Below are 12,247 nucleotides of genomic sequence, written 5' to 3'. Positions count from 1 at the left end.
CCCATGTTGCTGGGCTGCCAAGCAGGGAGATCTCTGGGGGTGGGGGTCTTGCTGGACAGGAGCGTGTGGTCAGTGTCCTGCTGATCTCACGGGGATGGAGGGGGTAGCCCCCCCCCCCAGAGGGGCAGGAGATTAACACTTAGAGCAGTATTTTTGCAATTTTGGCAACTGTAAGAGGCCTGGACTTCAACTCCCAGAATCCCCCCAGCCAGCTTGGAATTGTTGGGATACTGGACTTGGTTTGACACGATTTGACCAACGGTCGACACAATCCACACGACAGGCTACCCTTCCTAGCATCCCCTAATGTTCTCCGGATGACGCATTAACAAGAGCTCATTGGCACTGGTGCAAATCCTCTGAGCCAAGCTCAGCACGTCTGAACTGAATTGAAAAGCGACTCTCTAGATCAGGGATCCCCAAACGTGGCCACTTTAAGACATGTGGCCTTCGACTCCCAGAATTCCCCAGCCAGCTCTGCTTGAGCAAGGGGTTGGACTAGAAGACCTCCAAGGTCCCTTCTAACCCCAGGGCTCTATGGTCAGCTAGCTTTGCTGGCTGGAGAATTCTGGGAGTTGAAGTCCACAAGTCTTAAAGTTGCCAACTTTGGGGATCCCTGTTCTAGATCTTCCCAAATTCTTCTCTCTTTCATGAAACGGGCGCTTCTCAACTCTAAGAGGCCTGGACTTCAACTATTCAGGCGGCCTGGGTTTTTTTAATATTATAATGCAGTCCTCGACTTACGACAGCTCGTTTAGTGACCGTTCAAAGTGACAATGAAAATAGTGACGTGACCGTTCTTCACCTTTACACCCGTTGCAGCATTCCCCCGTGGTCCCATGGCCCAAATTCAGACGCTTGGCAACTGACTCACACTTACGACGGTTGCAGGTCATGGGATCCCCCTTTGCGACCTTCTGGCACAGCCAAGTCAACCGGGAAGCCGGATTCACTGAACAACTGGATCACTAATTTAACAGAGTACAGTGATCCACTTAACAACCGTGGCCAGAAAGGCCGTTAAAATTCAGGCAAACTTCACTCAACTGTCTCATTTAGCAACGGAAATGTTGGGCTCAATTGTGGTTGTAATTGTGACTGCCTGGCATGAGTTTGCAAGTTACCGGTTCAAATTTCCATACAGCCTTTTTTCAGTCTTTGGCAAGTTGGAACCAACTATCATATATATATATCTTATATCAGAACCCAGATTCCTCCTGGAGAACTCGAAGCGCCAATCAAAGGCTCCCCTAGCTACTCAAAGCATCAATCAAAGAGCCCCCTCCCTCCCCCTCCTCCTTAAGGCAACCCTTCCCTTCTCCTCATCCGCTGTTTGTTCTGGCCTCTCTCTTTCCTTGCAGGGGGCGGAGAGCAGATTAATGCTGGGAAAGAGGCAGAAATCCAATTTTAAGAAGGATTTAAAGAAGAAACCCCTTCATCTGGTCTTCCTCCATACAAGATGCCAGAGGTGGAACCACACGGGAGAGGAGGCTGAAGAGGAGCAAAGGGAGAGTTCACAGAGCAACCAAAGGGCTTCCTAGCTATAAACAGAATAACAGAGTTGGAAGGGGCCTTGGAGGTCTTCTAGTCCAGCCCCTGCTCGGGCACGAGACTCCAATATACACCATTTCAGACAAGTGGCTCTCTAGTCTCTTCTTAAAAACCTCCCGTGTTGGAGCATTCCCAACTTCTGGTGGCAGGCTGTTCCACTGGTTAATTGTCCCCACTGCCATGAAGTTTCTCCTTAGTTCCAGGTTGCTCCTCTCCTTGTTGAGTTTCCACCCATGGCTTCTTTTCCTGCCCTCGGGGGCTTTGACCCTCTCCACCTATCTTCAGGACACCCCTGTGAGGTAGGCTGGTATCGTCCATCTCGGAGAGCGGGAAGGAAGGCTGGAACTCAGCACTACTCGAGGTCCAGAATCCCCCTTACAAAACCTGATTTTAGCAAAAGGTTGTTGTGATCTTTCCCTTGGACAAATATAGTCACCTCGTAGCAGGATGAGCGGCAAATAAGTGTGATAAATAATCATAAATAAGCGCACACAAACCCTACAAATTAGCATTTGCACAGAGCATAAACCAAGGGCAGCTGAAGAGATGTGCAAAATTACAGCACCCGAAAGGAAAAGGAAAGGGTGGGAACTAGGAAGATTTTATTCCTCACTGGGGAAGTAAAACTCATGGATAAATAGCCCCCCCCCTCCCTGGTCTCACTGATGACAATACTAACAAAAGCAATTTTTGTGTATTCTAGCTAGATGATGAATGTATGTTTATCTCTGTTCTTTAAAACACAGATAACTAGCTACCTGGCATTTACAAATATATTTATTTATACGCTTATTAACATACTTCATCCGTGCCCCTTCCTCACTCAACCTAGAAAAGACTCTCGAAATCTACCTCAAATGCAGTAAACCGAGCTGGGAATAAAACAGGAATGCCAAATATCAAAAGCACCCTTGGTTTCTTTGCCAACATACCTGTTTAAAAACCCCTAAGGAGAAAATCAAATGGAATTCTTTAGGAAGCAATTGATAAGAGCAGAGGCAATGGAAATACGCTTTCCATCCAAGGCCCCCCCCCCCCCACTCAGCTTCTTCCTTTCATGACTTTCCTGCTTAAATAAAACAGATGTTTGCCAACCTGGGGCCCTCCGGATATTTGGGGAGGGGGAGGGGCTGCAGCTGGCAAGGTTCCCATCCTGGAAAGGTTGCCCTAGACTCCCAAACACATCTGGAAACTGCCAGGCAAAGGAACCCTACAGATCAGGGGCAACCCACATCTGGGCCAGGAGAGAAAGATCGGTGGTCCAACCTTGGCAACTCTAAGGTCTGTGGACTTCAACTCCCACAATTCCCCAGCCAACATGGCTCCTCCTCCTCCCCCCCCCCCCCCTTCTCCTTTGCAAACCCTCCTCCTTTCTAGCACTGATGAGGTTCCCTAGTTGGGTTACGAGACGTCTGCAAGAAAACCACCCAGCTCAGAGTGCGCCAAGGAGCCCACAGTTCAACCCAGAGCTGCAAATCTTCCTTTCGGTTGACCACTTTGGAAACAAGGGCGTTATGCCAAGGAGAACCCGTGACCTACGTCACGTGAATTTCCCTCCTTTTCTTCTCCGTTCACGTAAGGTGATAATGCGGGATTCAGAAATACAGATTTCCCCCCTCCAGAAGTTCGAGTGGCCCAGGTCTCCCCCCACCCCCCACGTCGATGGCACCATCCAGGTGACCCGAAGGGCCTAGAGAAGCCGCCAAGCAGCCGCAAGGACTCTGAGAGAGAGAGAGAGAGAGAGAGAGAGAGAGAGTGCTAGATGACCAGGCGACTGCAAGGAATATAAACCCTTCCATCCTCCACCACCGTTCAGTCAGAACTGAAGAAGCTTCTCGGATGAGGAGTGAAACATCCTCAAGGAGACACAAAGAAAATCTGGTTTTGAAAAAACACCTTTGTGTCTTCTCCGCCCCCCCACCCCAAGGTTTTCTCAGCTTCCTCCTCCTCCGGCTCCTGGGGCTACCGAGCAAGCCGGACCCTCCTTGCCCCCCCCTCCTGGGGGGCCTTGCAGAGCTCAAGGGGGCTCCGAGGAGAGCGAGGCTGGCTCTTTGCTCCGGGTTGGTCTCCAGCCCTGATTTATGTCTGCAGCTGCTGCTGATCCAAGGGCTCCGTTTGCTCTGAGCAGCCTCTGCTAGGCACGGGCGTTTGCCCTGGGGGGCTGGAGCTCTGTGTGTGTGGGTGGGTGGGTCGGCACAGGTGGGGAAGAAAATGGAGGCCACCCCCACCCCATCTCAGCTTCTGCAGGCCCCCCCCAACCACACGCAGCTGGGGCTTCCCAGGGCTCACCCTCCCAGCAGGACCCCGGAAGGAGGATTTGCAACAGCAACTCCAGGGCCCCAAAGTTCCTCCTGGGAAGGGAGGCCAGTTGGCAGCGTTGGCAGCCTCTTGGTCGTTAACTTGCACGCCTTGCACAACTGCAGCTCCCGTGTCTGGAAGCCTCCCTGTGCAAGCCCCCCAAAAGCCAGGGAAGGGTCTGGAAGGCAGGCAGCCCCGGAAGGGAGGGAAGATCCAAGGACAGCAGCTGCGGAACCAGCCTTGGGAGGGGGAGGAGGGGTCCAAGAAGACCTCCCCCTTTCCCTGGGCTGCCTCCCAGCTGCTCAGTCACAGGGTGGGGGAGAGCAGGGAGAGTCAGACCCACCTTTCTCTGCCTTCCTTGAAGCCAGGAGCCTCCAGCCGGGAAGGGGGGGAGCAGAGCCCTCCTGCAAGGCAAAGGCCGGGGTGGGGGAGGGGTGTTCGTTGGCCCTCCTCCGCTTCATATTTACGGCACTGCCTCGCAAGGCCTCCATCAGGTGAGGGGCTGCCAAGCTGTGCCAGGTTGACTGCTCTCCGCTCAGGAACAGGCCTTGGTCGCCTGCCAATGGCAGGATGGACGGTCAGTCCAGGATGGCATGCAGGGTGGGGGGGAGCTGCTCTTCAAACACTCTGCCCAGGGAGGCAGGGAGGAGGGGAGGGAGAGAGGCAGGCAGGAAGGAAGGAGATAGAAAAGGAAGGAAGGAAGGAAGGGAAAGGAAGGAAGGAAAAGGAAGGAAGGGAAGGAAGGAAGGGAAAGGAAGGAAGGAAGGAAAGAAAGTTAGGAAGGAAGGAAGGAAGGAAGGAAGGAAGGAAGGAAGGAAGGAAGGAAGGAAGGAAGGAAGGAAGGAAGGAAGGGAAAGGGAAGGAAGGAAGGAAGGAAGGAAGGAAGGAAGGAAGGAAGGAAGGAAGGGAAGGAAGGGAAGGGAGGGAAGGAAGGGAAAGGAAGGAAGGAAGGAAAGGAAGGAAGGGAGGGAGGGAGGGAGGGGGAGGGAAGGGAGGGAGGAAGGAAGGGAAGGGAGGAAGGAAAGGAAAGGAAAGGAAAGGAAAGGAAGGAAGGAAGGAAGGGAGGAAGGAAGGAAGGAAGGAAGGAAGGAAGGAAGGAAGGGAGGAAGGGAAGGGAAGGGAAGGAAGGAAGGAAGGAAGGAAGGAAGGAAGGAAGGAAGGAAGGAAGGGAAAGGAAGGAAGGAAGGAAGGAAGGAAGGAAGGAAGGAAGGAAGGAGGGAGGAAGGGAGGAAGGAAGGAAGGAAGGGTTTTCCTGCTCAGGAGGTCAGGTTGGCTGGCCCGTGGCTCCGTCATGCCCAGGGGATATCAAATCCCATTTAACGGCAGAAAATGTGGCCTCTGCCTGGGAACGCAAGAGGTTTTTCCTTTTGAAAAGAAAGCGAGTGGATCCTCTTCGGAGTAAGAGGTGGGAGGCCCTCAAAGCCCAGAGAATTACAGTGGGGTCCAACCCCAAGTTTAAGGTGAAAGGACGAGAGAGACCCGCACCTGGAAGCCCCCCTCTGCAGATGGGGGGGGGGCAGAGTGGCCAGAAAGGGCAGCAGTTCTGAGCCCACTCCCACTCCTGCCCACTCTGGCGCTCCACACCCCGCAGATCCTTGGCACGCTTCCCAGCCCCACCGCTCTGGCCTGGCAGGACCCGCCCTCCCCCCATCCAGGGGACCAGGGTGTGGCCATTCCATCGAAGTCCCACCTCTCGCCCATCCAGGAAGACCTTTGACCACCCACTCCCCATGGTGACCAGGTTGACTTTGGGGGTCACACTTATTTCCAGCAACAAATGGCTCCAGTTAATGACCATGGCAAAAAAGCTTGGGAAATTGGGCTTGGTCACAATAACGACCGGCATGATGGCCAGGTTATAAGTCAAGGACTGTCTGTAACTGCTGTTTAGGCAATTTGGCCACTTTAAGACGTGTGGACTTCAACTCCCAGAATTCCCCAGCCAGCCGTGTCTGTTTCTTTTTCTCCTCTCCCCCAAAGAGAAGAGATTGCAGAGGAAGGGATTGCAAGAGAGTAAGCTCTCCTGGTGCTGGAGAATTCTGGGAGTTGAAGTCCACACGTCTTAAAGTTGCCCAAGTTTGGGGACCCCCTGCAATAAGCCACCATGTCCCTTACAGGCTCAGCAGCTACACAGGGAAGTCCTCGACATGACCACAATCGAGAGCCAAATTTCTCAAAATATGGGCTGGTTGCCAGGTGTCCAGACTCTGGAGACGCTCAAAGTTTGTAAGTGTGAAAAACGATCAAAAGTCACTTTTTCACAGTTTCATTGCAACTTGGAACTGTCACCAAATGAACGGTTGTTAAGTCAAGGACTGCCTTGTATTTTGTTAGCTCAGGTGAAGGTCTGGCGGGCTCTGCAAACCCAAATCCAAGCTTTGGGGGTTGCCAGAATCTGGGGTCCATGAAGAGCCTCCTGCCTTTGGTTAAACAGCAGAAGGCAGGTACCCCGGAACTGCATCCAGCCCCTGGCAGCTTTGTGGCAATTCTGGGGAAGTGTGTGTGTGGGTGTGTGTGTAAACCCCCAACCCAGGGATTTTTCTGCAGATCAGAGGACCAAAAGTAGATTGTTCTCCCTGTCAGAAAGTTTCTCCTTGTTTCCAGGTTGAATCTCTCCTTGTTCACTTTCCATCCATTATTCCTTGTTCGGGTGCTTTAGATAATAACTTGACCCCCCTCCTCCTCTCTGGGGCAGCCCCTCCCTCAAATACTAGAAGACCGCTATCATGTCTCCCCTGGTCCTTCTCTTCCCTAGACTAGCCAGGCGCCGTTGCTGCAACCATCCATTGTATGTTTTAGCCTCCAGCCCCCTCATCCTCCTGGTTGCTCTTCTCTGTGCTTTTTCTAGAGTCTCAACCTCTTTTTTTATAGTGTGGTGACCAAAACTGGATGCAGGACTCTAGGTGTGGCCTTACTAAGGCTTTGGAGAGTCGTATTAGTCCCTCCCTTGATCTCGATTGTATCCCTCTGTGAATGCAATTTAGGATTGCATTGACTTTGGCTGCTGCTGCGCACGGCTGGCTCCTATTTAGCTGGTTGTCCACCAAGATCCCCCTCCCAGTTCCTGCTATTGAGCCTGGTTTCACCCAGCCTATATGTGTCCTTTGGGTTTTTCTTGCCTAAGTGCAGGACTTTCCTTTTCTCTACCTTGAATTTCATTGGCGGCTTCAGAGCCCGAGTTGTGCGGCTGGCGAACGTTGAGGTTTCGATCTCATGCCTCCGAGGGGCGATGCCCCAAACCAGCCCCAAAGATCAAATATGGAGAAACATTTCAATCAACCTACGATGTGCAAAGCGGTTCCGTTTGACCCCTTGGCTCTCTAGGTCTCCAACGGGGACGCTGCTCTCTTCTCTCCCCAGAGGAAGCGCCCGTCCAACGGAGCCTTCACTGCCTTGTGCCCAACGTGGGCCTTGCCCCCCTCCCCCCCATTCTTCCCCCAAAGCATCTCCTGGCCAGGCTGACAAGAGGTTGCAGGAGAAAACTCCCGCAGGGCTCTAATCCTGGACACACCTGGCTGCTGCTGCTCCCAGGCGCTCGACAGGGGAGGGAATTGGGGGCTCAGGTGGAAGAGAAGACAGGGCCGCCTGTCCAAACACTGGCAGAGAATTCCCTACGAAACTGTCTGTAGCGGCTCCAGAGGGGAGGGGGTGGGGGGAGAGAATAACCACGGAGAGGAGAGAATGGACGAAGGAGCCTTCCTGCAGCTACCTGCCTGCCCCAATTCTGCCACAAAGCAGCTGCTTCTTGACCAGCAGATGCCGGACGAGCAGGGTTGTAGCTCCCTCTCCCCAGGCCTCCCCCCTCTCTCCCTGCCCCCCCTCTCTTTGAGGCAGCCTCTCCTGAGCAAGCAGATTGAGGACCAAGGCATTTGCTGCAGGGATCGCTTTTTCGGGCAGGCGGACGACGGCAGCACTCCCTAGCGGGCATAGAAGCTGCTCAGGGCCCTCCTCTCCTCCCCAGGGCTGAGATATTCGCCCCCTGGGCCCATATGGAGGTTGGAGGAGGAGGCCAAGAGCCCACCAGACCCCTGTGAGGTCACCCGCAGGAGCAACATCCCTACTTGGCTCATGGAACATCCGCAAGGAAATCACCCACTCAGAGAGCACCAAGGACCCCACAGTCCTCTTCCTCCTCTCCACTAACCCCACTCCCTTCTAGCACTGATGAGGTTCCCTAGTTGAGTCACGAGACGTCTGCAAGAAAACCACCCCGCTCCGAGAGTGCCAAGGACTCCATGGACCATTGGGAGCTGCCTCCTTTTTATCAGAGTCCAGGGAGAAACGCAACAGGCATCCTGGCCATCGGCTTCTGAGCAAACTGACCGAGGCAACTGCGTTAAATGCAAGTTGTTAAGTCCTCAACTTATCGTCACAACTGTGCCCAAAATGTCCACTGCTAGGTAGCAGAAGGTCGTGGTTAAGTGACTTTTGCCCTATTTTACAAGCTGTTTTGCCACCGTTGTTAAGAGAATCACTACAGCTGTGAAATGATTCATACGGTCGTTAAGTGAATCTAGCTTCCCCGTTGGCGTCTTGGAAGCTGGCTGGGAAGGTCTCAACTGGGGAGGATAGGACTCAGGGTCAGGGCAACCGCCCTAAGTACATGCCAGTTGCCAAGCCTCCAAATTGTGGCCACATGGCCCTGGGGGTGCTGTGAAAAACGGTCGTGAGCCTCTCTTCTCTGGACAGTCAGCACACAAATGGTTGTAAGTTGAGGACTGACTGTATTTCTGTTCCTGACCTGATGCTGACGGGTGGCTCTCCCCACACCTGGCACAAGGATGGCACCTGCAAGTGGGCACAACAGCCCTTGTCTGGCCTGATCAGCCCCACCACGGCATCCCTCCAGCATGCAACACAAGCGGCTGAGTGTGGAGAAGCAGGAGGGCGAAGGAAAGCAGGTGTGCCTCCCTCTGCCCAGCACAGGGCCCTGGAATCAAGGGGTCCCAGGGGTCAAGGCGGCCCTTGGTCTTACTACCTGGCCTGGCAGGGTGGCAAGACAAGGCCTTGGTAGTGCCCTGTCTATGGAACTCTCTGCCACAGGAAATCAGGCTGATGGTCTTTTGCTGCCAGAAAGGAAATTCCTTCTTTCCTCCTTTCCCCCTCCCTTCCATTTTCCTATTTTCCTTCTTCCTTTCTCCCCTTTCTTTCTCCCTTCCTCCTCCCTCCCTCCATTCCCTTCCCCTTTCATTCCTCCCTTCCCCTTCCTTTTTCATCCCTTCCCTTTTCCTTCCTCCTCCCTTCCCTCTCTTTCCACCTTCCTCCTCCATCCCTTCCTCCCTTCCCTCCCTCCTCCCTCTTCTCCGCTGCCCATTTTCCCTGGAGCCGTTTGGGAACACCCTTATTCCTTGGATGTAATATAGCTGCTTTCTTTTATTACATCCATGTTTGCAAAAGAGGCAACTGTCGTTTTTATCTCAGGGGTATGAAAACACTTTCTTTCAAATTATCCTACGAGGTTTCTAGTGGCTTTCATTGTCACTCACCACCCTGAAGAGCATACCAGCAAAAGGAGAAGGAAATAGAAAGGAAAAGTATTTTATGTTAAATGCATATTGCAATTTGTTTGGGTCTGGACTTATGCCGGCTATTGTGGGTTGTCAATAGGTGATGGTTTAAAATCCTGGCTTAGGGTTACACCTGAATATAGCTACAGTAGGGTTGGGCCTCTCCAAATGAGTGGGATTTTATTGTTCCCCACAAATCTTCCAGGTGAAAAATTGGTCTGGAGTGGAATTTTTTTTTTTAACCTGGTCAAGTTTAAGAGAGCCGTCTGGGGAATTCTGGGAGTTGAAGTCCACCCATCTTAAAGTTGCTGAGGTTGAAACCTCTGGTCTGGAGAGCTACAAATTAGAAGAGCAAACCATAGGCGGCTAGTGGGATTTACTTGTGAGTAAACAACTCCCAGAGTGTCCCTGTGTGGAAAAAGATTGCAACCAGGTCCATGGGAGATAAGCCACCTTTATTCCTGTGGGAGGATAAATTTTAATCGGAAAGGCTCAATGCTGCATCAGGGGGCTTGGCCAGGTAAACGGATAGGTAGCAGCAGCCCCTCCGGCAGGGACAACCCAGGAGGAATGGTGGTTGAGCCTCAGCTTAGAGGAGGGGGAGGGGGAATGCTGCCGCTGGAGGAGCCGGGGTCTGCACAGAGAACACCGGGGTGGTTGGCCCTCCATTTAACGACTGGGCGATGGGGCCTGGACCCACCGAGAGGGGGCTCTGGGCGTCCCTGGCCTTCCCCCCTTTCCTGTCAACGGGGCTGGGGGAGAGCCCTCCTTTCCCCTCCCCTCCCGAGGTAGCACAGCCCACAGGCATAAATCCGGACCCATCCCGGGTCTCTTCATAGCCTGCCTATGTTGTTGTGCGGCTGAGTGTGTTTCCCCCGGCTGTTTGCGAGCGTGTGTGTGTGTGTGTGTGGAGGGGGGACGGGAAAGCAAACGCGGCGCTGCAGACGTGCCTCCTTGTGTGCTGTGCCCGCCCGGCGTTTGGCAGTGCCAGTGTCAGTAGGGCGCGGGGAAGGGGCTTTCCAGAGGAGGGGTCAGGTCTTGGGGAGAGGAGCGATCCCCCTTCTCCCAAAGCCTGGACAGCCACCCGGGGGGGCAGAGAGAGAGAGAGAACGAGCGAGCGAGCGCAGGCGGGGAGGGGGAGCAGCACCAGCAGATCCCCCTGCAATTCTGCTCGGGAGCCACAGGGACGCCAGAAGCTGCAGAGGCAGATATTGGGGGCGATTGAACTGGGGGGGCAACCCCTCCTCTGCCCAGCCATTCCCCCAACGGGGCTCTCCTTGCCCAGGCAATCCGCACCAAACCCCCAGCGGCGAGGACGGGGCGCGGAGTGGGGGGGTCGTGCAACATCGGGGGGTCTGCCTCTCTCGGCTCGCTGGGGGGATCCGCCACCGGCGCCTTGCGAGGCGCTTCAGCCGTGCCGGCAGCATCGGGGTGGGGGCGGCCGAAGGGAGCCGGGCGCCGGCGCCGCTTCCCCACCTGCCCAGCCGCACGAAGCCGGGGCGCGGGGCGGCGAGTCCCCGGGCCGGAGGAGAAGCGGGAGGACGGCGCCAGTGCTCGGGCGCCCGGCCAGCCCCGCCGCGCCGCCTTTGCGCATCCCACTCCCGGCGCGGCCAGCCCGCCCCCCACCTTTGGTTGAGCCCCCCGCTCCACCCCCGCAGCGCCCCCTTCGCCCCCGGTTCCGCCCGCCCCGCAGCCCCCGCCCGCCCGCCCGCCCGCCGGAGACCCACCTGGGAGCGGCTCCTCTCAGCCGAGGGCGTCGGCGGCATCCTGCGGGGCCTGCCGAGGTCCGGGCGGGGCCCTCGCGCGGCGGCTCAGGGCTCCCCTCCGGCCCGGCCCCCGCGGGCTCCATCCGGCGGTGGGCAGACAAAGGCGAGGCCGGCAGCGGCGGCGCCCGCGAAGAGCCGCTCAGCTGGGCTCGGCCATCCCGCGGGCGCAAAGGACCCGCCGCCGCCGCCGCCGCCGCCGCCGGGCGCTCGGTCTCCGGGAAGGGCCGCTGCCCGCTCCGCCTCGCCTCCTCGCAGCCCTGCAGAACCCGGGCTGGGCTGGGCCGGGCCGGGCCGGCGGGAGGAGAGGCGGAGCGCGGCGGAAGCGCCGCCCAGGGGTGGGCTGGAGAGCCAAGCCAGGCGCAGCGGCGGCGGGGCGAGGGCGCCCGGTTGCAGAAGCGCCGCGCCCGCCTCGCCTCCGCTCCAGCCTTTTCGGCGGGCGTGGGGGGGGGCTGCGGGCGGAGGGTCCGGCCCCTTTCCTGCAGATGGCGGAGGGGCGGGGAACCGGCGGGAGGCGGCGATGGGTCGCTCACCCTGGAAAAGCTTTGGCGATGCAGCTGCTGCACTGGGCGGGGAGCGAGCGGGGAGCGGGCCGAGGGAAGCGGGGAGGGGCCTGAGGCGTGGGGGGGCAGCTGCTGAATTTCCGGAGGGCTCCCTCCGGCCCAGGTGCTGGGCGCTATCCTGCAACCAACGGAGAGGGAAGTTGGGGGATGCCAGGCCTGAAAAGAGGAGCGAGGGGAGGCTGGAGACCCTCAGCCTGGCTTCCTTCCCTCTGGCCTTGAGCAGCCCGGCCCATCCCCAGCATTTCAGCTGCACCAGGCAGGGGTCTCTTTCCCCAAATTCTTGGGGTTCCTTTGGCAGCCTACTGCTTTGGAGGGCACCTTCCCCAGACAGAGAGCCTCTGATGCCCCAGAGGACAGGGGTCCCTCTGCCTTTGGGTGGGCCAGGAGGATGCTGAGCCCCCAGGCCTGGCTCCCCTCCTTCTGGGCCCCAGAGGGCCCTCCAGAGGTGTCCCCCCGTGCCACAACCACCCACAAAACCGCCCTTTGAAACATGTTTCCAACCTGCCCTGACAAAACCCGATTCAAAGAGCGGAGCAGCCCCACTGTGGCGGAGATTTCCCTCGGT

General features: G+C 56.4%; 1 protein-coding gene across 1 annotated transcript in view; it reads right to left on the bottom strand.

The window, feature by feature from the left end:
* The window catches only part of LRFN1 (leucine rich repeat and fibronectin type III domain containing 1), a 28,892-nt gene extending 17,464 nt beyond the window's left edge, over nt 1-11,428 (bottom strand). Inside the window, exon 1 of the mRNA XM_087971292.1 lies at nt 11,084-11,428. Coding sequence (XP_087827418.1) covers nt 11,084-11,205 — 122 coding nt within the window. The 5' untranslated portion in view covers nt 11,206-11,428. The remainder of the gene's footprint in view (nt 1-11,083) is intronic.
* Nucleotides 11,429-12,247: the final 819 nt, after the last annotated feature.

The sequence above is a fragment of the Notechis scutatus genome, chromosome 8 (genome assembly GCF_049901735.1).
Source record: "Notechis scutatus isolate UNSWTSFEM ecotype Mainland chromosome 8, rNotScu1.2, whole genome shotgun sequence".
Lineage (NCBI taxonomy): Eukaryota > Metazoa > Chordata > Lepidosauria > Squamata > Elapidae > Notechis > Notechis scutatus.
This window is presented reverse-complemented; position numbering and strand designations above follow the sequence as displayed.